This window comes from Chionomys nivalis, chromosome 22, assembly GCF_950005125.1.
Source record: "Chionomys nivalis chromosome 22, mChiNiv1.1, whole genome shotgun sequence".
NCBI classification, from domain to species: domain Eukaryota; kingdom Metazoa; phylum Chordata; class Mammalia; order Rodentia; family Cricetidae; genus Chionomys; species Chionomys nivalis.
The window spans coordinates 51,027,781-51,052,644 of NC_080107.1; the positions used below are offsets into that span (position 1 = coordinate 51,027,781).

General features: G+C 54.0%; 1 protein-coding gene across 7 annotated transcripts in view; it reads left to right on the top strand.

Moving 5' to 3' along the window:
* Dab2ip (DAB2 interacting protein) overlaps positions 1–24,864 on the top strand; it is a 174,442-nt gene that overhangs the window by 45,243 nt on the left and 104,335 nt on the right. For 2 of the 7 annotated variants that reach the window (XM_057754506.1, XM_057754504.1), the window contains exon 1: positions 18,875–19,138. The exons of 3 other annotated variants lie outside the window; for them this stretch is intronic. In XM_057754506.1, coding sequence (XP_057610489.1) covers positions 19,015–19,138 — 124 coding nt within the window. In that variant the 5' untranslated portion in view covers positions 18,875–19,014. Of the gene's footprint in view, positions 1–18,874; positions 19,139–20,711; positions 20,731–24,864 lie in introns of those variants that run through there. 2 more of the 7 variants (XM_057754502.1, XM_057754512.1) reach the window with 2 other exon arrangements.

The following is a 24,864-nucleotide window of genomic DNA, read 5'->3' on the forward strand; positions in this document are numbered from 1 at the left end:
TAATAATTAATAGTGATCCACCTACCCCAGCTTTGTGATGGTTGGGATCAAAGGCCTGTACCAAGTGTCCAGCTCTTGGAGATACATATTTTATGGATTTTACTTGACTTTCTTCTGTGGATTTTAACATTTGCCTGTTTACTTATCATGGAGGCTGAAGCCGTTCTGACTTCTGTGGGTTCTGGACGAGAATCATTGGGCCACAGTCTCAAGCACAGCTGATCAGGCCTGGAGAGGATTGGGTGGTGGAACCTGGAAGCAGAACCCATCCCATGGGAGAGGCGTTTGAGAGTGCTTTTCTTCATGCTGTCTCACAAGTTCATGGGCACATAAAGCCATAAGAAGCTGTGCCTCAGGGCTGGAGAGATGGCTCAGTGCTTAAGAGCACTGACTGCTCTTCCAGAGGACCAGGGTTCAATTCCCAGCACCCACATGGCAGCTCACAACTGTCTGAAGATCCAGTTGCAAGGGATCTGACACCTTCACACCAATGCACATAAAATAAAGTTAAATAGACCATAAAAATATTTAAAAAAAAAAAAAGAAGCTGTGCCTCTTAAAGTTTCTATGGAATAATCATTTTAACTTCCTGCAAGTTTTACCTTTTGCTCAGGAAGACATTTTGGAGACCTCTTCCGGTCTCCAGAGCTCTTCCGGAGAGTTTGGACATGGAACTCTCTCTCGCTGCCTGTGTCTGTGGCCTGTGCACGGGCAGCCAGACTTTGATAAATGGTCCTGAGCCTCCTAGTGTTTCAGGAATCTTCTTTCTGGGTCTCATCAGTCTCAGTACCGGTGTCCCACTGTCTGGAGGAAGCACATTGCTAGGAGAGTGGCCACTGTGGGGAAGTCACCGGGAATGACCCTGATCGTAATCCTGCAAGTGTCTGGAGTAGAAGTTCTTGCAACTTAAACTTACACCTGCCCCCACCCATTACTTTTTAATTTTATTTTGTATGTGCACATACGTGTGTGCATGCCATGGCGTACATGTGGGGTTTAGAGAACAACTTTCAGGCTCATGTGGGCTCGGGATCAAACTCAGGCTGTCAGGCTTGGTTGGCCCCAAGTTCTTTTACCCACTGAGTCATCTTCCTGGCCTTGAGCCTGGCCCCTCCGTGCTCTTCTGGAGATCTGTGTGGCTGCAGGGGAGCTCCAGCTGGGCTGAGACTCTGGATCTGGATGTTACTAGGGCTGGCAGCATCCACAATGCCATTGCTGGGCCTGCTTGGGCACCAGGGTGGTCTGGTCTAGGTGGGGACCCCTTCCCATTCAAGAGAGATGATAGGAATCAGACCCGGAGTGAAGTGGATGAGGGGCATCTAGCTCTACAGCAGGAACGTCCTTTAGACTTGAAGACGTACCTGCAGGCCATGGGTCTGGCCATGGGTAAGAAGATGGAGTGCTGCTGACTGGCAGGAAGTTCTGAAAGACTCTGTTGTGAGGATAAGGACCAGGGGCTGTGCTCTGGAGCAGGCAGGGATGGAACTGGTGGGAAGTATGGGGATGAAGACCCAGGTCTCTAGGTTCCAAGGAGACCCTTGGCAGGACTGTGGACGGGGACCTTTGGACACTCTGGCTGTCTGTGTTTGAAGTCAGATCAACTAGGCTTTGACCTGACCCTGTCAGTGGTCAGCTATGCCGCCTTAAGCCAGTCACATTCCCTCTCTAGTCCTCCTGTATCTTAACAACGTGACAATTGTAGCATCCTCCTTAGGCCTGGTAGGAGGGCTGCTTGAGACAGAGTTACATTAGGTAGCTTCTGTGAATGTGGTGTGAAGTCAGTGTAAATTACCTGGGCCTGAGTGATGGCTGTAGTGGACTGTGGGTGTGGCTAGAGGGGGCTGTGGGTGTGGCTAGAACGGACTGTGGGGTGTGGCTAGAGGGGGCTGTGGGTGTGGCTACAGTGGACTGTGGGTGTGGCTAGAGTGGGCTGTGGGGTGTGCACTAAGACAGAGATGCTTCTCTAGGACAGCTCAAGTGTTTAAAACAGGCTCAAGGTGTGTCTGGGGAGGGAGACGTGACCTGTAGATGTCCCTTCCTTAGAGAAGGCTGTCTCTAAAGAGCATCTCCTCAGAGATGTGAGCAAGCCCCCCCCTTCCGCTTCTCTTCCCCCCCACATTGGAAAGTGACCCTGCTGTCATCAAAGAGGAGGAGAGCCTGGCAGCCAGGGACTTGCTCCCTGTGCAGTGCTTGGGCGCGTCCTCATGGCGCCCTTTCTGCCCGGGTAATTGATGGTGCGTTCCTCTCTCCACAGGGCAGACAGCAGTGGGTACATCAGGACGGCTGGGCGGGCGCCGTGCAGACAGTCGGAGCCCACTCCACTCCAGTCTTCCCTGGCAATTTATTCCCTGTCAGCCTTGTTCTATTGGGACATAAAACAAGTTCCCTGAGGAGTGGCAGGGACTGTCCAGGCAAAGCGTCTCCAAGGGATGATTTTGCCCATCTTCAGTCAAGCCTGAGTCATTGGGGGGCTTTGGCAACCACGAGGGCAGCCATACCAGGAATAAGGCCTGGGTGCTTGGTGCTGGGACCGCAGTGGTAGAGCAGAGACAGAGGCTTCCAGGTCACACAGCCAGAATCTGGTCCAGGACAAGTCCACCCCCACTCCACATGCCACCTCAGGGCTCTCGCCCGGAGTCTCTGCATGAGTTCCAGAGCACTAAACCCTGGAGCAGGAGAAAAGATTCCTACCCCGCCTTCATTCCCCTAACCTCTAATTACAATTATACACGGCAATCCCTTCAATTATCGTCGTAGGCGATAAGCCGCCCTAGCATTCTCCATGCAGTGATTTTGTAGAAATCACCGCTTCTGTGTTATAGGGTAGCTGTGGATATCTTGAAATAATACTGTTTTTGCTCATCACACCTCAAAATGACAGTCGTTATTAGCTCTAGATCTCAGGATTGCAGGCGCAAATAAAAAAAGCACAAATCACTACAGTGTTCTAGAGAGTACTTGATAAGCACAATGTAGTGCCATTGTTTTCCTTTCTAGTCCAGTGTACGCTTATTATTTGTGTGTGTGTTTGTGTGTGTGTGGTGAGTGTATGGGGGAGAGTGTGTGTGGTGTGAGTGTATGGTGTGTGTTTGTGTGTATGGTATGTCTGCTTATTTGTATTTGTTTATGTGGGAGGTGGTATGGGTGCCCATGTGCCCCAGCCCGCGTGTGGGATCAGAGGATAGTGTGGGTAGGGTTCTCACCTTTCCTTCTTGACTAACTTGATAAGCACATTTTAGGGTCTCTTGGCTGCAGGCTCAGTGACTGGGGAGTTCTGCGCAGTCTTTTCTCTTCTCTCCTCCCTTATAGAGCTGCTGAGATCACAAAAGTGTGTGCTTGCATTGCTGCACCCTGCTTTGACATGGCCTCTGGGGATCAGAACTCAGGTTCTCAGTCTTGATATTTATACCCATGGAACCATCCCACAGTTCCTGGCCCCCATGGTTTACCTTGTGCCTTTTTTTCGGGGGGGGGGCAGCTTTTTGAGACAAGGTTTCTCTGTGAAACAGTCCCGACTGTCCTAGAACTAACTCTGCAGACCAGACTGGCCTTGAACTCACAGAGATCCATATCTTATGCATTTTAAATAGGTTTCTCTATAAAGAGGTTGACAGGCTTTATCAGGGACTCCTCCATAGCAGGGGTAAAGACAAGGATTCTCACTGTGACCAGGGAACAGGGTCCACAGGCTGGCACAGGCTGCTCTGGTCACCCTTACTATCAGGGACTAACGGTCTCTTCAGGTAGACCACAGTAGGCAAGTACGCTTGCTTCCTGCACCTAACAGTGACAGCCTGTCTTCCAGGAGTGTCTGGGGTGGGGGTAGGGTGGGGCAATGAGCTGCATACTCAGTGGCTGGACCAGGGAGAACCCGTCTCCTGCAGTAAGTTGATTTGCTATCCTGGGAAGGCTTTGTGGAGATGGCATTGAATGTAGATCTTGAGAATTTGGAAATAAGAAACAGGGAAAATAAGCTTATTTTAAAAAGGAACTAGAGTCCAGCGAGCAGGCGGCTCCAGAGAAGACCGTAGAGAAAACACAGAGGGGAGTGGGTCCCGTGTGGGCCCATGCTGGCAGCCTGTGTATCAGGCTTTTGGGACGTCAGTTTGGGTTCAAGGTCAGACCTGAAAAACAACAAGTTTTGAGATACTGAGGCTGGAGGCTAGCTGAGGGATGTGGAGAGTGGATCTGAGTCCACCAAAAGTCGTCATGGAGACAGAGGCATCGCAGCTAAGGACCGAGGTGGAAGATCCAGAGGCTCAGACTTACATGCTAGGGTAGACTCTGGGTTTGAACCCCAGCCCTTCCAGTCTTTGTTTCCTGGCCTAGGCACATCAGTTATGTGTGGAGTTTAACAAAGTCTGGATGGAAGCAGCAAGTGGCCTGCAGGGCTGTGCAGTCAGCTCAGGTCCTCAAGAGCCATCTTCCCTGAGCCTCCAAGGAGTGGCTGGGACCCCTCATTCCTCTCTTCTCTTCAGCTTTGCTCCAGTGAGGCCTGCCCTGGTCCACATCCCAGGAAGGGTGGGATTGAAAAGTCCCTCCCTGGTAGGAGGACCTAGCCCCGACCTCCTCCAGGAGACCTCAGGGTCGGGTGAGGAAAGAAGGGCTCAGAGTGGGACACGAAGAGCTCCAGTCTAGAAGGAGGGTTGAGTGGCCCAGGGAGCTGCGTGGAAGAGGAACAGTGGGCACAGTGGCTGTGAGGTCTTTGAATCCAGGGCCCGACTTTCAACACTGCCCACTCTCTAGGGTTCTGGAGTTCTTTTTTGTTTTATTTTTTGGGTGAGGGTCTCATATAGCCCATGCTGGCCTCACACTTTGTGTGGCTGATTTGGTGCTGGGATGGGACCAGGGTCTAGGCATGCTCGGCAAGCACACTACCACGTGACTGCATCCTAGCCCACACTGTTGCCCTAGACTCCTCTGCCTGGGGGCCCACACCCCACACCTCTCCCTGCTCCCACAGCTCTGCAGCGGGATCTGTCTGCCGGAGGAAGTCTGCCCATGGCCGACCATCAATTTGCCACATTTCATAGACCATGCAGAAGCATATTTGGGGGTTTTAATCTTCTTAATAAATTGTTCTCAGATTGTGTACGATTAAACCCCCGGAAAATTCATGGGCACGCTGGGAATAGAGACCTCGCCGGGAAGGTTTGACACGAGCAACACAATAAACACAGCTTCTAAATTGGGTCAGGGAAGCCTCCGAGGCCCTGCAGGACGTTCCTGTGGCCCTCCCCAGGCCTGTAAATTAATCATGCACACAAAGAGGGCCTTGTCCATTCTCCTCAGCGCCAGGGGCTGTGTCTCTGCCCATCAGCTTCCCCCCACCCTCCTGCCACCTTCTCTGCTCTCCAAACAACCAGTAAGGCTCAGCCTCTGGCCTTTGTTATTCCTGTCTCCACAGCAAGGTGGGTGTACATTTCAGCAAGAGAGATATAGGTTAGATACGGGGAAGAACTTCCTGGCTGACTGCAGGGTGCTGTGAAACACACTGGGGTAGGTTGTACAGGTAGCTCAAAGACGTTCTTTCCTGTAGGAGTTCAAGACCTGGCAGACTCTACCCCACCGTGGCACCCCTGGGCACTGCCATGACAGAGGTGACCTCAGGACCTGGCCTGAAAGTGCCTCATTCTGTGCCTAAAAGACTCAGCTCTACAGCTGGAAGGGAGCTGTTGCCAGCAGGCTTCAGTTGACCTCAGTCCTGGCTTGGAGATGTGGTTCGGTTCATAGAGTGCTTGCCTAGTGTGTGGGGGCTCCGAGTTTCCTCCCCAGTACTGAATAAAATCAGGCGTAGTAGCGTATACCTTCCCAGCACTCAAGAATTAGAGGCTGAAAAGTCAAGAGGTTTGAGGTTCTCCTCAGCTACATAGTAAATTGGAAGCTTGCCTGGGCTGCATCAAACCCTGTCCACGAAACTCAGTGGGCTCACCTTATATCCCACACCAGCCAGGTAGCCCAGCTGCTACCTCCTCTGGGAAGCCTTCCTGGATTACCTCCTGAATGTCTTCTCTTCCTTAGCTGCAGCCCCTGTCTTCATGCCCCTGGGGGAGAACAAACACGTCACTAAAATATCGGCTCTCTAGGGACAGGGACTGTATTGGAGCACTCTTGGGCACACACAGTGACCCTTTCTAGACTTGGGTTTTCAAGTACCAGTTCCTGGGAATTGCCCCCATACACCTCAGGGTAGATGCTAAAAGCTCAGCTTCCCAACGGCAGTCTTGGAGACCCTGGAGCACTGAGCAATGAGAAGAGGGGGCGGGAGCAGTAGTGTGGGGCAGGGGCCGCGACTGGCTAGACTTGGCTTTATGAGGGCTCATGTTTGGGGTTTTACCCCTCTCTTTGGGCCCAGCAGTACCTGACATGGTAGGTCTTCGGAGGGGTGATATGGCCTTTGGCACAGGAACCCCACACTAAGATACTGTGGCCCTGGGCAGCCTTGTGCACTGTCACCGGCCACGCCTGTCCTAGCACAAGCCTGGGCAGGTGAGCCATTCGGAGTGACGTGCAGGTCTGGGCTGGCAGAAGGTGGGGTGCACCATCAGCTCCGTAGGGAAAGGAGGGAGGCCCCTTGCTGGTGGATGTGGGGCGTGGGACACCCGGGAGGAAGAAAACAGACAGTGACAACCTAAGAAGACCTAGGACATCCTCATGCCCAGTCAGGCCAAGAGGGCGCTGTTCCTGTCAGCATGCCTCCCTGATGGCTGCACTTCTGTTGGTGCTCTTGGGAGCCTTAGAGAGCCAGACCGCCATCCCTCTCAAGAGATGGCACATCAGGCTCCAGAGAAGCCATGGGTCCTGGCATGTTAGTCACTGTGCACACACATGGGTGCCTATGCATGCATTTGAGTATGAATGCACACTGTGTGCATGTGTATGTATCCATGTGTACACTTGTGTAAGTGTATTCATGTGCCCGTGAGTGGGAGGGGCTGGGGAGGCAGCTTGTGTGCAAGGCTGGAGACGGGCTGGGCCTTGCTCCTGAGCTGTCTGCAGGCTGGCATCGATGCCTCAGGAGGTCAGCAGGTGGAGAAAGAGAGCCACTGTGAGTGTGGGTCAGGAGCCTCCGGGCTGCTCACTAGATGGCCCTGGCTCAGGGACTAAAAATAATACCGGAGTCCACACAGACCTAGAGAATATGCCAGGCTCTCTCAGCCCCCAAACTCACTTGAGTCTCACTTCATCTGGTGTTGACTGAAGCGGGATGGGAATCCTCAGGCTTGGGGCTACCTTCTGAGGACCTACTGTGCGCTGGTTCCTGCCGAGAGAGGGAAGGGAGGAACTGTTAGCCGTGCCTGTAGTTCTGAGAGAGCGGTCAGGACAGTGAAGAGCAGGCAGGCACTCCAAGGACAGTTGCATGATGGCATAATTGTGACGGGGTGTCAGTAAAGACTTCTGTGAACGGGGACTTTGGAACGTGGCCTTGGTGAGGGAAGAGTGTCCCGCGGGCGGAGACACCTTAGTGGGTACGCTGCACAGAACAGGCTCTTCTGAGAGTCCTCTCAAGGACTGCACTCAGGTCAGAGGTCATCCCAACCCTACATCTTGCCATATGCTCTTCCTCTAGGCCAGGCCTCCTGCCCCACTCATCCTCTTTCTGCCTTGATCCTAAGATGCTAGCGTGACAGGGGTGGCTGGCAGAGGGGGCCTGGCCCAGGCCCCCTGGAGTGACTGTACCGAGAGGGGGCTGGTGGCAGGTGAGGGAGCTGCTTGTGGTTTGAGGAGGGGGGTCTCATCTTCTGCCTGGGTCTGAGCTTTTGGGTCATATGTCACCTGGAGCTGCCAGGGCTTCCTGAGTCCACTGTTCTGACTTGCAAAAATGACGTGTGCTGGGACTGGCTAGTTTACAAGGCAGCTTCCCACATGGTGCCTCATCCAGTCACGTGAAAGTCCTGGGAGGAAGCCTGTCTGCGGAGCAGAATTGTGAATCCAGCCATTAAGTCAGGGGACTTAGCCCACGGAACACAGGAGGTGAGACTGTGGCTCTCAGGCTGCCACCACCTAACTCTCTGGGCTTCCTCTGCCTGCACAGCACAGCGAGGAGCTCCCTGCAGCTCCCAGCCTCCACTCTCTGGAAGCCACCATCAGCTTGCAATGCAACCTAAGGGAGGCTCCCAGTGGCCAAGGCCTTGTTTTTCTGTCTGTCAATGGTTCCAGTGCCCTTTGGCTTCTAAAGGTTTTGGTTAACATGAAAGGAGACAGTCATGTGACATATAAAGTCAACTTTGAACCTGGCACGCTCCCTTGGCGTATGTGGGGTTGGGCGCCAGAAGGACCAGAGGTGACTCCTGCCTCAGAACAAGCCTTGAAAGGCGCCAGGGCACCAGCACTTCCCAGCCCACAGATGAAGGCAAGAGGGAGGTGAGAGGGGTGGGCCCTGCCCGCTGAGCCTAAATGTGAGGTTCAAGGTTCAGGCTTTAAATGAGTTCCTGAGTGACACACGGCCTGTGTGGAGTGGGAGCCAAGTCTTGGTTTTCTCCTGGGAGAGAAGCAGTGAGCCAAATGCATTATTAAATGGCAGAAAGGCGCCACTCCCGTGAAAGCTAGCGGGGAAGTGAAAGCCATCGATGGGTTGTGAAGCATGGGCTGGGGGGAAGACGAATCATTTCTGCTCTGCGGCAGAGATGCAGGACCTTTGGTCTGCTTTGCCAACAGCTTGGAAGGGTCATGATGCCCGGGCTGGAAGTCTGAGGTCTGAGGGCCTCCAAAGTACACACATGTGTGCACACATGTGCCCACCGCTTTTCTGTATACTCCAGAGTATACACACGTGTGCACACATGTACCCAGTGCTTTTCTGTATACTCCAGAGTACACACATGTGTGCACATGTACCCAGTGCTTTTCTGTATACTCCAGAGTACACACACATGTGTGCATACATGTGCCCAGTGCTTTTCCGTATACTCCAGAGTACACACACATGTGCACACATGTACCCAGTGTTTTTCCATATACTCAGAGTACACACATGTGTGCACATGTACCCAGTGCTTTTTTGTATACTCCAGAGTATACACATGTGTGCACACATGTACCCAGTACTTTTCTGTATACTCCAGAGTATACACATGTGTGCACACATGTACCCAGTGCTTTTCTGTATACTCAGAGTACACACACATGTGCACACATGTACCCAGTGTTTTTCCATATACTCAGAGTACACACATGTGTGCACATGTACCCAGTGCTTTTTTGTATACTCCAGAGTATACACACGTGTGCACACATGTATCCAGTGCCTTTCTGTATACTCCAGAGTACACACACGTGCACACATGTACCCAGTGTTTTTCCGTATACTCAGAGTACACTCACATGTGTGTACACATGTACACAGTGCTTTGGCCCACCTACCTCCTAATAGACATTGGCCATATGACTCTCAGCACTGGCGTGTGAGGTTGCCAGGTGATGAGCCAGGCAGACAGGGACTTGACCCTCAGGGAGAGTCCCTTGTGCCAGCGGAGACAGGTGTGCGATGAGTCTCACTGCACAGTGCATTGAGAAGGAGTGTCCCCTGGGAGAGTGGGTGGAGTTCAGACTTGCAAAGGTAGGAGCTACTTTTGTGGAAAGGACGGGTGAGTGGGGGTCGATCAGGTAGCTTGAGAGAGGTGTGTCAGAAGAGGGGCCCCAGCAGGCCCGGGAGTGGACTCTAGATGTGAGAGAGCGTGTGTGTGTCAGGGACAACTGAGTGCTGTGGGCTCTCCAGAGCTAGACGCAGTGGCTCCATAGCCCTGAGTGATGTTTGTGAAGATGGGTGCTGGAGATTGTATCCTGGGTCACAGGAGACTGCAGAGAGACTGATGCGCGCTGGGACTGGCGAGTCTAGGGAGTTGGGAAGGTGAGGAGTAGAAACTGGTGATGCCCACTGGCCTAGCTAGAACCAGATCTGGCCCTCAGCCTTGTTGCTAAAAGACACTGGATTTGTACGCAGCCCTGCTTCCTTTGCTCTTGGTCGTCAGTCAGCAGCTTAGTAACCTGGGAACAGTGATAAACACTGGGACAGTGCGGGGCTCTACAGGGGCAGGCTGTAGAGACCGGGTCTTTATCACTCACCAAGGCTGTGCCTGTGGCTGAGAGTCCTCATGTCCACTCTCGAGGGCTTTATAAGTGCTCACTGAATGAACGAACACTGTCTGGCAGAGACCGAGTGCTCTATTACATTCATAAGTGGGGGCCATGTGACCCTGTTCATGCCACCCCTCTGGGCCTGACCTCTAGTGCCAGCTGTGTTCAGCACAGGGGGAGGGTGACTGGAGGACATGGCCACGCTTGGCAGTGCTGTCTTGGTTGAGACTGTGTCTCTCTTAGTCTTGTAAGGGATACGGTGCCTATCAGAGGCGTAAGGGGATATCAGCCCAGGACCTGGTCAAGTCAGGGAACACAGAGACCAGGACAAAGGGGGCCAGTCAGGGTGCTTCCTGACCTGAGCTGACCCGCTGGGCCCCTCACTCCAAACCACTTTTGGGGAACCTGGGGTGTCAGTAGGGTAACTCTGCAAACTGCTCTGGACCTCACATGGTCTTGTACACTGTGAGGCACATGGGTGATGATGTGGGGAACAGACTGTATGATCATTTCTGTTGGGAGCTCCACACAGAGCCTACGAGGACGATAGGTGTGACCTTCAGAATCATCCACGGGCCCATCTCCTGCTGCAGAAGTGCCCAGCACAGCCCAGCATGGGGGCTTATACCTGTACTCTTGGTGCTTGAATGATGAGGCAGGGTCTCTGGGAGCTTCAGGAAGTCCTCACTCCACGGAGTGAGTCCCTTCTCCAGACTAGCTAACCCAGACTCTAAGGTGGGCCTGGGAACCTGCCATCCTAATACTCACCCCAGACCATCTAAAAGCCCCAGGCTTAGGTACAAGACAAAGACTTTGCCGGGGTGCTTCCCCTGACAAGGGATGCACTAGCCAATGGTCCTGGTTGCTGAGTAGTTGCTGGCCTGGCTGGACCTCGGAAGAGCTTGTAGGCTGGGAGTGGAGGGAGATGTGTATGCATGGAAGCCAGTTTAAGTGAACCCAACAGGGGGGCTCGCTAAACCAAGGCCAGAGGGTGCAGGTCCAGAAAGTTCTGGCATTACCATCCATCTTCCTGGGGCAAGGACTGTAGGGACGAGGAGGGGCCAAGGCGTTCAGGGGCTATGCTGAGGCCTCTATGTCGCAGGATGTCCCTGGTGCTGGGTGCGAAGGGATTCAGTGGCACTGAGACCGTGTCAAGGCTCTTGCTTATGTCTTCTGGGCTCTTGGAGAGGGCCAGCCAGAGGTCAGCCCCCTGCCTCAGCATTGTAGTCAAGAGGGACCTGCGATGTCTACCACTGACTGCTCCTTGGGGAGCCTGCAGCACTAGCCTGTTGCTGGGAAGGGGGAGGACCCTGGGTAGTCCCCAGCCCTGCACCCTGGTTATGGGGTGGGGAGGCCCCCAAGACATTTTTCAGTTCCTAGGTGTGGAACACAATTCTGGGAGAAAGGCCAGGGACTGGTCCTGTAAAGTAGTGAGTTCCTTGTCTGCCAGGTTTGGTAGAGGGGGCTGGACAAATTTTACTTTCTGTCGTGCGTCGTGGGTGGTCCTGGCCACGCTCTCTTCCCATTCATGTGAGCTGACCATTAATCAACAGAAAGATTCATCTGAGGATGTACAAGGCTTAGCTGGACTTGCTAGTTCCAGGGTGACCTTGAACTTGTTTTCCTTGACCCCAAACCTTCTGCTCCTTCCTGTTTGAGCAGGCGCTGAAACTGTAGGGCCCCAGCCCTTCCTCTTGCCCCTGGTAGAATTTCCAGGTCAAATGCTGTTCCCAGGGTGGTGGCAGGGTTCATTGTTCTCACTCTCAGGGGCCTTCAGGGGTGAGGGAGGCAGAAGCTGCATTTCACTCCTGTGTGACCTTAGGATGCCAGCTGTGAGGTCAGGTGGTCCCCAGGCTCCTCTTTCTTCTTCTTCAGTGGCTCCCGCTTCCCTCGTGGGACCGAGCACAGACACTCATTGTTCGAGGCCCTGGCGGTGTACCCAGGCCGACCAGGAGGCACGAGCTGTGGCCCAGAGACTTGATCAAAGGCAGATGGCAAAGGAAAGGCATTCATTCATTCATTCCTAAATGCTGACTTTCAATCATTCTTGAGAAGAGTCAGGAGCATACCCTGGCCTGATGAGCCCCAGGCTGCCTTGGGAACATAATCCCTCCTGCGCGCCAGCCACAGTCACCTGGAAGAAAACCCAGGTCTTGAGAAGAGAGGAAGTCAGTTACCCCTGAGCCCACGGCTGTCCTGAGAATGCCAGCTTCGAGCCCGGCTTCCTTCCCTTACCATATTCATGAGACACTGAGCTCTGTCTGCACTGGGACCTGGCTGTGAACAAGGTTTGGAGGAGAACAACTAGGAAACACTCAAATACACAAATAAAAGGGTTTCAGGAGGTCTGAAAGTTGAAAGAAATAAATCAGAACAGAAGTACATCTCAGGGAGACTGCGCCAAAGTGACCTAGGCTCAGGTGGTCACGGAAGGGCTCCGAATGTGTGGTGCAGAGTCAGAGCACAGCAGCTGAGATGCTTCGGGTTGTGAATGAGTTGGCTGAGGCAGCTCTGCAAAGGGCCTGGGGCCGACTGCGTTGGCTTGCTGGTGCTTAGAGTCCTGGCTGGGGTACATGCAAGAGGATTTGAGGCACCTTGTACCGTAGAGCCAGACTGCCTAGAATTTTAGGGTGGAAAAAGTAATAGTGGGCTGGAGTTCTTGCTGTTCATAGAGCTCTTGGACATAGCATTCTGCAAGACCTAGATTTAGCCCTTACTCCATCAAAAAAAAAAAAAATTCTACTCCCAACTGCCTGCAGAATTAGGTTTAGTGATGCTGGGACCCCGAAGTGTATTCCTGAGTGAGCACCCCAACCCAGCCATGCACCTGCAGGCTTACATCATGAGAGCTAGCCCTTTCATGGTTGCAGAGTGAGGACCAGAGAGGTCCTTTGATTTATTCATAGTAGCCCAGCCTCTGATAGAACTAAGCCTCAAGCCAGGCCCCAGGGCAGCCTCTCCCTGTCTCTGATCTTGATTTCCTCCTTTGCTCCCGCTTCAGCTCTGCAACTGTCCACACTGGTGGCTCCATGTCCCCTGTCCCTTTCCTTACGCTGTTTTCCCTCTCAGAATACACCCTGCTCTCTCCCTTGTTGACTCCCATAGCCTTCTAGCTCGGTGCCGTGACGCCTCCTCCCCACGGTCTTCCAGGATTTCCCCTCAGTTCTCCATGCTGACTGTGGGTCAGGTGGGTTCCTCTACTTCTTTCCAGGGCTGCCACCACCTCTCCCAAGCTTGAGTCTGCTCTGCTGGGATCTCCTCTCAAGAAACCCACTGAGGCTGCGATCCACTGTTCTCTGGTTCTCCTGGGAGGCCCCGAAAGGTGAAATATAGCCCTCAGCCTTCCCACTCAGCACCGATGAGCTAACTCTTACTCTGAAGCCTATCCCTAATCCTTGCAACTCCCACCTGGGCTACTGGGCATCGGCTGCAGGGCTAAGTCAGCTGTCCTCTTCCCTGGGCTCTGCAGAGAGCAGTGAGGCCCCTCCCCTTGGAACCTAGGCCAGTGCCAGGCCTACAGGGTTCACAGATGACCAGGCTGGCATGCCTGAGAAAGGAGGGAGGAGGGCTCTGACCTCACACTGAGACCATCTGGTACCTCCTCTGGTGGCCTGATGGGTGTAGTAGATCAGTCTGTTATCTTCACGGGATGGAGAGGAGGAGCTGAAGACCTGAGACTGGGCCAATGGTGGGGCTGAGAAGAGGACATGAGAGCTGTGTTGGGGCCCCCCTGGAACTGGGCAGGCTTTTTGGGTCAGGGCAGGGGGAAGAAGCAGAGAAAGAGGGCATACCTTCAGGCCAGGCCATCTGGGCCGACAGGAGCACAGGCGTCAAGAACTGGAGAACACTGAGGGCCAGTGCTGCTGGTAGGCAGTGGAGCTCACCTCTCTAGGGCCTGGGACCTGAGCTTCCTGCTGCTGCTGAAGTGGGACCCTGGCATCTGGGGAGCATCACATGCTAGGCATTCTGATTCTGCCAGAGAAGAAAGCAGCCTGGGTAGCTGAGGGGATCCCCTGGGGAAGCTCCAGCCTGGCTCTTACCCACTGTGAAAGGGTCATTTCCTCCACTCAGATGAGGTCCACTGCTGGTGGGAGGGCTGAGGGTGGGCATACCCTAAGCGGCTGTGGATTGGGTGCTGGTCCCACCACTCTCCAGTTGTACCCCAGGATAGGCTAACAGTGTGCTGTTGACAAGAGCAGGAAGATGTTTTTCCTTCTCCGGGTTTCTAGAGAATAGGCTGGGATGGGAGCAGGAGCTTAGGGAGGGCTTTAGAGCTGGGAGAACGTTTTTAGATTCCCATAAAACCACAGGTGTGTGGGCTCAGCTGAGTCCTTCCACAGGCTCAGAGATAGTGACAGAGGTCACATACCCTGTCACTTTGCTCTGGTTAGACCCAGTCCTCTCCTAGGACCCCATTCTGTCAGTGTGGGTGGCTTGTTTGGAAGGCACTCACTCATATTTCCTGAGGCAGACTGTCTGCAGGAGCTCAAAAGTCTGTACTTGACTGGTCGCTGTTCTTCCAGCCTGGGGTCTTGCCTGCTCTGTCTCAGCCATTCTACAAAGGATGTCATTAAATGTATGGGTGGCTTTTGGGAGGGGAGTTTGGGATGCTGTGGATGCCTGCCTGGCTCAGGGTGCCCAAGCAGGACTCCTTTGAAAGTTAGTCTGTGCCTTCCACTTTTGGATGGAACCAGGCTCTGCATCCCTGGCTCCTGGTTCAGCCTCATTTCTGGATAAACAGTGGATGCAGGAAGCCGTCATTGCCTGTTAGACAGACAGCATCCTGAGGGGGAGACTGTGACCTTAACCGTGAGTGCCCAGGCTAAAGAGTTAGAGGTGGAGCTGGCTGAGGAGGCGGATGTATGCAGAGCTGCCTGCCTAGCTAGGGACTTCCTGATCAGTACAGCCTACCCAGGTCCAGACAGGAAACCTGACAGGTCTGAGCTCTCCAGACACCATTGTATCGGGCCAGGGTGGGCACTGCTAGAAACTCACTTCCTCCTTACCCTGGCTTCTCTTGTCCCTGGAAAATGCTAGCTCTGAAGGTAAGACCCAGGCTGTTTGTCCTAAATCTTACTTGCCCCTAAGGCCTTCGCAAATCCATCCCCTGGGTTCAGATCCGACTGGAAGCCCTGTGATCTTAAGTAAGACGAACTTACTCTCTTGTCTCCAATATTGTTTTTGGAAAAAATAGTAAGCCACCTGCCTTCTAGGGTCACCGGGAAATTAAATGATTGACTGTGTGGGGTGCTGAGGGCAGGATCTGCCGTGGATACATGCAAAGGTGGGCCAACTGCTACAGACCCAGACTCCATCTTCCAACAGCCCCAGGTCAGGCTGTGACCCCACACTTTCTCATCTCTCCATGCATGGGTGTGGTGCCTGCATACATGTCTGCGCCACACGCATGCCTGGTGCCTGAAGAGGCAGTGGATCACCTGAACTAGAGTTACAGATGGTTGTAGGAGCCATCTTGTGGGTGCTGGGAATCTAACCCCGGTCCCCTGGAACAGCGGCCAGTGCTCTTGATGGTTGAGCTTAGCTTGCCAGCCCCAACACCTCATTCTTGGTGGCAGCGTTTCCTTCCTTGCAAAATGTTCTCTGCGTGAAAGCCAGGTCAACTGAAGCGCTTAGTGACTCGCCCTAGCATTCCATTGGCATTGTCAAGCTTTTTGAAGGTAATTTGGTCACATGCTTGCTGTCAAACTCTCCCCACCCCAAAATGGGGTTTCTCTGTGTAGTCCTGACTGGCCTGGAACTCGCTCTGTAGACCTAGCTTTGAACTCACAGAGATCTGTCTGCCTCTGCTTCCCCAGTGCTGGCTGGAATTAAAGGTGTGCACCGCCACCACCAGGCTTAGCCTTCAAACTCAGTGCCCTAGTATTACTCAGGACTGTCTGGGACTGGTTCCTCTTCAGACCTGGCCCTGGCCTGGTACACAGTGTACTTGGCCTTTTAGCTCTCAGCCCTTCCTTCCTTGTGGGTGGAGTGTGATTTGCTGTTGGTTTTCTGGCCTTGAAGGTGGCAGCCATCCTATCAATGGGGCAAGTGACGAGAACCTTTGGAGGCAGAGGAATGGCTGCTTTGTGATGAACTTGGTATTCTTTTTCTCCTTCCTCTTCCTTCTTTTACGTTTATTTATTGAGTGTGGACCCATGCATGCAGCTGCAGTCCTGAAGTCAGAGAACAACTTGCAGGTGTTAGTTGGCTCTCCTCTTAACACAGGTTTCCAGGGATCTGGCTCAGGTCTTCAAGCCCTCAGCCGTCTGGTGGGTCTTTTGAGGAAAGGTGAAGATGGTGGTGGGGACTAGATCTGATTTGGTGAGCCGTGTTTCCGGCCTGGCACTTACTGAGAGGGCCCGTGTCTAGGCTCCATCCGCAGCCACTGGGTCAGACACCTTACACGATGCTAGAAAATGCCTGCTTTATGAGCTGGGGGCAGTTGGAGACTACAGTCTGGAAACCCCACCCAGTAGATGGAGAGATGTGTGTCACTTTCTCACTCAGGTGTCCCTCTGGAAGTGGGTCAGGGTGGCAGATCAAATCCAGACTTTTCCTGTAGGCCCCCAAGCTCCTGCTTCAGGGCCTGGGAAGTCTGTCTGTTTGAGGAAATCTCGGAGGGCTTCCCTACTGGGAGCGGGTGGTGGCAGCCCTCAGTTTGGGAAACTGTGCTAGTGAGGAGGAGGCCATTTCCAGGTAGAGGCTGCAGGCTCTGGAGGAGGATTGGTTCCAGATGCTCTGCTGGGCTGCAGGAAGCAGCTTTTGTTGCCTCCTGGGTCTAGGACTGAGACAAGAGGCCTGGCAGGGAGCCAGGCCTTTCCCTTGTCACCGTTCTCAGCACTCACCATGGGCCTGTAGAATCAGGCCAGACCTTTGGAATCCTGCTGTTTACAGATGGGGTCCTAAACTTCAGTCCTGCTCCTCCAAGGCCACCAAAAGCATCCCTATTACTGCCTGCTGGGGGCCAGACCAGAGCCTGCGCTCCACCTGTCAGCCTTCCCCTAGTCTTCAGGGAATCCAGCTGAGCAGGCCCAAAGGGAAGCAGAATGGGTCAAGAGAACTCAGACTTTCAGGTGGGGACTTCCAACTTCTAAAACTAGATCGTTCACCCCAGAAATGCTACGGGTGTAGCGGGATGGCTGAGAGCCCACCTTTGCAGGAGGTGCTCTGAAGGAGGACTCTGCCCACACCTGGGCCTGGAATCCAATGGCTGGGTGCACATTAGTGGCCCGGTCGGGTCCGGTGTTCTGGGAAGAGAGACCGGAGGACGGGAGGCTGTGGGATCTCTACAGCTGCGTTAAGAGAACTGCCCCCCCACCTCCCCAGGTCCCGGGAAGGCGCCTGGCTTCCAGCTGTGATCCACCCCCCCCCCCCCCACACACACCCCACTGGAGGCCCTTCCTCCCTGCCTCCCTGACTGAGGAGCCAGGATGGGGGCTTCTCTTGTGAGGAGAAAAACCTGGCCTGGATTCCTGCTTAGGCTGCCCTACCCGGCTTCCAGACAGCCTCAAGCACCACCTGTGACTAGTCCACTCCACTTCCCTAGAGAGTTCGTGCAAGTGTGCCATTACACTTTCTGTGACTGAGACAAATTACACACACACACACACACACGCAAGTCAACACATGCACGCATGTGCACATTTTTTAGGTCCTCAGTTTCCCCTTCTGTACTTGAAGGGATGGAAGTCTGGTAGGTGGTGTGGTTAACTTAAAAGATTCATGTTGCTGTGGGGACAGAGAGAGAAAGGGAAGCCACCTAGTTATCAGAAGGGTCAGGGACTCCCTGTAGAGGAGGAAGACCTAAAGAAAATGGGGGGCAGAGGGAGGAGCAGGTAGATTACTGGTCAGAAGCTGAACCGAGGGCTGAGAGCTGGCCTGGAGCAAACTGGGTCAAGGCAGGAGGTCTGGTAGGGGTGAGACTGCAGGTGGTTTGACTGGTGCTGGATTCCTGGCGCTTCCAGTACCAAAGAGATGGTTGCCTTTGTAGCTTTGTGCTCTGGGGAGCCACGGAAAGTTTCTGGAGCTGTAGAGGACTTAGCGCTTCTGGTAATAGAGACAGCTGATGTTTCCCTTTTGCAAGCGTCAGTTTCTGCTCTCCACCCTGAGTCTGGGATCTTTCTGCCTTCAGCCTCACTAGTGCTACTAAAAATGTCGGAGGGGAGGAAAAATTCAGACACCCCTGGGGATTTATTTGGGGGGATGGGGCAAAATGGCTTGGCAAAACCTTCTGGTTACACAGGTGTGCCTTTTATTCTTTATGTGTGCTTGAAATACACAAAATAATCCCAATGCTATGAAAGCTGTATTTTTATAAGACGGGACTACCTTCTAAATGTAAAGAACAACTTAGTATCTTAGGCAACAGAGACAAGGAAGACTTTCAACATGACTGAGGAGTTCCTGCAGAGCTGTGTGCGCCGCTCACTTCTGGCCATGTTTCAGTCCAGTCATCAGGAACCCCTCGTCCTAGGACCCTCATTGCACGTGCCTAGCCTTGGTGTGTATGCAGATAATGCATGCACCACTGCATCTGCTGTGCCATGGTTTGCTCCGGGCGCCCCAGATGCGATGTGGAGTCTAAGGCCCGGGCGTCGGAATTAGGATGCTCCTGGGGTCCCTCCAGCGGGACAGGGACACTCCTGGGCCGCGGCGCCCCGGTGACTCCAGGCCAGGATTTCGCCCGCACTGACTTTCCGGGCGGGTGCCAGCCCGGCCTCCGGGTCCCGGGCCCCTGCAGAGGGGCCGGCTGCTCTAGGCGGAACGGGGGAGGCGGGGGAGGAGGAGGAGTTGGAGCTACTTTGTCGGGCAGCCTTGGCCTCGGCGGCTGCTGCACCGGAGCGCGGGAGAGTGCGGGGCGCCCGCCGGGCGGTCCGGAGCGGCCGATGGGGCCCGTGTGAGCGCCCAGGCCTGGCCCGGTGCCCGGCGGGCGGCAGCATGTCCGCGGGTGGCAACGCCAGGAAGAGCAACGGGAGGCCGTCCTACTACTACCGGCTGCTGCGGCGGCCCCGGCTGCAGCGACAGAGGAGCCGCTCCCGCAGCCGGACCCGGCCCGCTAGGGGTAGGCTCCACCCCGACCCCAGACCCTTAGTCCCTCGCTACCTCCACACTACCAGAGGATGCCCTGGGGCACCAGGGGACAGGTGATGCGCCTGTGTCTGTGGGTGAGGGCCCCTCATCTAGAGATAGTGTGACTGTCCCATCTTCATTGCCCCAGCTTCTCTTGGACCTTCTTCTTGGGGAACTTGGGTCCCTAGTGTGCAAGAGGAAGGGGGCCTGATATCCAGTTCCCCCGCACCGCTCAAATCCGTGTCCCATCCGATTGTGCATCAGTTTACCCAGGGCCCAGGCCATAAAGTAGTCTAAGTGGATCTTGGCGTGTTTCCGCTGTCTGGGACTCCAGCTTGGCCTACTTCAGTCCTGTATTGTTCCCTCACCTTTTGGATGGACAGCTGGGTGAACTTCCTGGAGGGAGCCACCTTTTTAGGGACCTGGGACCCCTCTGAGTGGTCCTTGGGAGGGGTGAATCAAGATGGGGGCGGGGCGGGGTAGGTATACACAGCCTTTCCTCTCCCCAGTAATAAGATCTTCTCCAGAGATGCTGAAAGTTTTCAGGCTGCCTTGGGCTGGGCTAGTAAGTGGTAGGTCCAGGGACTTCCACATAGAGGTCTTGCTTGCCCTGGGCTCTGGGAAGGCCGCGATGCCTCTGAGACTTAGGCCCACTGAAGGCGGCTATGGTACAGAAGCTGGGCTAGTTTGCATCGTGAGGTTATCTAGGGCATGGGAAGCCTGTCTCTGACCCAGATCCCCCTCTCACCATAGTCAGAATCTGGCAGGTGTGGAAGGTGTTGGTGCCCCTTGTTAGGGTGAGGGCCGGTGAAGCAGGCAGGCAGTGTGCACTGGTTTACTCCCCCCCCACCCCCCAAATGGGGAAGAGCCAAGCAGCGATGTGCAGGGTTTATTAGGAAGTACTGGGTTCCTGTGCACAGAGTTCAAGTTTAAGCTGTTTCTGCCCACAGGTTTGTGCTGGGACTTTGAGGATGTTAGTTTGTGATACCCCCACCCTTTGTGTTTCCTGAAGTGGCCTCTGGCTCTAGCCCTGAGTCTAGGACTGACGGGGGGGGGGGGGGGGGGTGGGGGGTTGGGGGGGGTGGGGGGTGGGGGGTGAACACGGGACGGGACGGGACGACACCCAGAGACCTGAGTCCAAGCTCTATGAATGGGTTCAAATCACGGCATTTCCTGAGCCTTCCTTTCTTCTCAGCTGTAGGAGGAGGCATCCTTGTGATAGGTTCCTACTGTGAGAATGGGTGTGGGATGAATGTCCAGTCATGATTGGTACCCCCGGGGCCTCTCCTGAGCAGCGCTGTCCTGGGCCGGCATGTCCCTTAAGTGCCCTGTATGAACATGCACTCTTCTGTACTCAGGGTGCAGGCTCTCAGAGGATGGGAACTCACTCTGCCCCGTTCGGTTAATAAGGCCAGGGATGATCAATGTTCAATGGATCAAACTGTCGTCTGAGCCTTGGCGCCCAACTGTGTGCTAGCCTGGAAGCTTGTGGCGGTGGAGAGACCAGCCCTGATGGAAAGTCTAGTTGGAGAGATCCGGGAAGTCTTCGGAGAGGAGTTGACATTGAGGCTGTGTCTAAGCTGGGTAGGATTTCCTTTGCCTTGCCGGGAGTGACTGAGTCAGCCTTAGGGCCAAGGCCTGGAGAAACTGTCTTTCCGCCAGCGGCCTCTGCATCTCAGTGACAATGGTGGTAGTGGCCGCAGGATCCTGTCTGGGAAGCTTGAAGCCTGTGTCTGCAGCTCAGACCATAGTTAGGTGTGAGCCGCTGTCCTTTACTAGGCGGAAGGCGACAGTCTGTGAATATGCACAGAGAAGGAAAAGGAAAAAGCCCTCCGTGTAGGGTGTTTGTACCTGATAAGGGGCCTTCAGAAGTGACCAGTTTGGGTGTGATCGGAGTTGCAGGTTGGTGCAGGGTGGCCAGGGGTTCCTTGCCCATTTCCCCTAATCCACAGCCTTGATCTTGCCCTGGCCACACTCCTCTTTGTGGGCAGGTTGTGCCAGGGTATGCCTCCTAATAGGAAGCCACGCTAAGGTCTTCTGACCTTGGTGTCAGTTTTGGCATGATTAGGGGTTGGTCCCCTAAGAGTAGCATTACCCAAAGGGGTGGTGGCAGCCCCTGAATCCACCTTTGCCCCACCTCAATTCTGACCTTAGCTACTATCAGGGCAGGAAAAGGAGCATAGGCTCTGTGTTCAGAAATAGAAAAGTCCATGGAGGTGCCAGCGTCTGATAGCAGGGACACACAGATGGCCAGGCAGGGGTGTTAGCTAGGTCACTACATCCTACCCCTCCGGGCTCACTGCCCTCTGAGAGGAGCATGCTGTTCTTGACAAAGCTGTGAGGGAAAGACAATGTCTCTAGGATCCCAGGGTCACACACTGATTGGCACTAACCAAGGGTCTTCTCTTCTTGGCTTCATCATCTGAAGACTGGACAGAGTGGGCCTTGCAGTTGAGTGGAAACAGGGAGCTGTGTGTGATGGGATTATCTAGGCATTTCCACATGAAGGCAGGCGCTGGCTTGTGGATTTGAGGGGAGTCTTGTCTCTAGAAGGGTGTCACCAGCCAAGGTGCTTTGCTTCCCATTTTCTGGTTTCGGGAGAAAGAATGACTTCCTAAGAGAATTGGAGCACTCCCCATCCTTAATGAGCCCTGGCCTACCTTTCAATACATCCCCAGCACCTGCTGCTGGCTTTAGTCTGGTCGCAAGCCATATGGGGGTGAGTTGTACTTTTCCTGTTTGCTGGAGAGACTAGCTTACTGGGGTACCCTGGAACACAAAACCTTTTCGAGGGACAGGGCAGTGGTTCCTAGCTCTGCTTTGAACAGACGAGGTGATATCATCGGGTCTGTTCCAGGCTCTCTGTCTAGAGAAAGTTATCCTGTTCTGTCGCCCTGTGAGCTCGGACACCTCTCTGGTGCCCACAATAATGTCTGGGAGGTCTGGGCTCTTCTGCATCCACGTCCTGCCAATTGTTCCGTCCCATGCTAGGTGTTGCTGGGTGCAAGAGATTTGGTCAATGCCCCTCTTTCACGACCAGGTTTCCCCAGCCCCTACATCTGTCTTTTATTTCCCTGACTTACTTCTGTGTGTCCCAACCCTACTTGGATCCTTTCCCTGCAGAGACTGCCAGAGTCTATGTGTGGGGCACCCGGAGGGGGACTCCCAAGAACCCCCCAATATACTCTGAAAAATGAAGGTATACCCAGAAGGGCTGGGGATGCCCTTTGGAGTGCAGTTTCCCCCTCTACCAGCTCAGAGCATGGCGTCTGGGTCATCTACCCTTGGAGTCCAGATGCAGGGTGTGTGGTTCCGGCTCACCAGCACTGCAAATGGCAGCATGGTTGTGCCTATGGTCTGACACACTGGCTTCTCAGGAGAGCAGTGGTTAGAGAAGGACCCCTCCCCTAGCACAGGTGGGCTGGGGCTGGAGGACTGTGGGAGAGGAGTGGATGTGGTCTTGCAGTGAAGCTGCTAACGGTGTAAATGGGGTAGGAAAATGAGAGGAGGCCTTCGAGCCAAGGCCTGGCCTTCAGCTCTGCCGAGCCATGGGGTAGTAAGGCAGAGACCAGACTCTGGTGTTGGGCCGAGCTGGGCAAGGCTCTCAGTCTCTGGCCTCTAGGTTCTTCATCTGTAAAATGAAGATAACATCAGTATGCATCCACAGCACCGCCAGGTATGCTAAATGTTAAGGTTCTGATGTGCAGTTAAATGATCCACGTTCACTGCTGGAACAGACCAGGCACTCATCAAACAGAAGCAAAGCAAATGGAAACAATTTCCACTCACTGTACCCTGTAAAGGTAGTGAGCCCATCAGACCCTAAGGTATGTAAGGGTGAAGAGAAGTTGGGGCTAAACCCTGCATAGGCTCCATGTATCTCAACAGGAACAGAGAGCGGAAGAGAGGGGACAAGACAAATTGGATTTCAGAGGTCTCCCCCAAGGCACAGACAGAGCATGCCATTGGTCCCTGGGGAGCATATTTGAGTACTTAGGGACCAAAAGATACATCCAGCTCCCAACCCCGTAGCTGTTTGCAGGCTTGTCCAGCTTGTCGGTCCAGGCTGTGGCCCCCAGGGCCTTTTGGCATGTCTGCTGGAAGCCAGAGCCCCACTGGCATCAATATGACGTCATCACCATTCCTTCAGTTGGGTCCTCGCATACACAGATTATACCCACCACTGCCTCCCGGACCCCTCTGGCCTCCTATCTCACCTTTGCTTGTTGTCCCTGTTGTCATTCATATTCTGCCAACCATGCCACTCTAGTGGCAGATGACTTATCTGAGTTTCTTAGTGGGATGATCCAGTGTGCACTGCATGGTGAGTTCCCAGCCTAGGCAGCCAGGTAGCCTGCGGCCCACTGCCTAGACAGAGCTCTAGGTTCTGGAGGGAGGCCAGAGGCGCTGGTTAATCTGCTGGAATGTCAGCCCCGTGGCCTTTGCCCTCCTGGGTGTCTCCATCACCTTTAGTAATTAGATAGCCTCTTCCACCGACTGAACGACTGAACGTGGGGCACGTGGCCTTTGCCCTCCTGGGTGTCTCCATCACCTTTAGTAATTAGATAGCCTCTTCCACCGACTGAACGACTGAACGTGGGGCACGACTGAACGTGGGGCACGCCATGCTGAGGGCCTCCCCTGCTGTCTCCCAGCTCTAACTCTCATTGTTAGTCCATCCCCAGGTAGGGAGACCCAGCTCTGGTGAAATAATAGCTGAAACTAGCTTTGGGGCCATGGTGCTGGGAAGCTCGCCTAGAATCACACTGGAGGCCCTGCTTCTCCTTGGCTGGTGTGACCCCGAGCCCTGGCTGGACTTAGGGTGTACTCTTGACCTCTGTGGGTCAGGGTAGAGCTTGATTCCTGGGCACCTAGTTTCTCGTTGCTTTAGTTCTACGCTCACTGAGGCCCACAACCCAGTCAGGCGCCAAGAGCCTTTGCTCAGTCTCTTACAGCTGCATTCCAAATAGGGAAACTGAGGTTCATAGAGCCAGTGCCTCTTGCCCAAGGTTACTGCTGTTGCTAGTGATAGCTGCGGTTTGGAGCTGGGTTCTCCATGTCTTTGCATCCTATTGGCATGTTGGTTTTGTCTGTTGCCTTTTCTAGATTAGCTCATACAAGGAAACTAAGGCCGCTAGTTCCTTGTTGGGTCCGGTGGAGCACGCGGGGATAGAACCCGTGTCTCATGTCCACAGATACAGTTACATCCTGGACCACATGCCTGTTTTGCTCTAGAAATGACCCGAAGCCTTTTGACTGTTTTTAGAAGAAAAGCAGAGCCTGCCACTTCTCCAGTAACTTCCTCTGGGGCCACTTGCTTAAATGTCAGGAAGGGAGAGCACTTCCTGGTCAGGAACATTCAGAGCTTGCCGGGAGCTGGATTTTGTTTTCTTCTCAGGAGGTAGTTAGGGAGTCAGCCCCCACCCCACTTTGCCATTCCTGAGACTTATCTGGCACAGGGGGAGGGGGCGATGAAAAGGAGCCGCGGCGGCGATGCCGAGTGGAGTGTCAGGTACCGGCTCTAGGAGTGGTGACGGGTTATTTTTAGCTATTCTCATCCAGTAGAGGCATTTCAGCGTTTGTTCAATATTTAATTATCCATCTGAAATTGGCCCACGTGGCCTTGAGTTTGGAAGTAGGTCTGTGCTGTGATTTCCTCTGATTGCATAAAGAAGGAGGCAGGAGAATCTCAACAGCCCTCTAAATAACAATACCGTG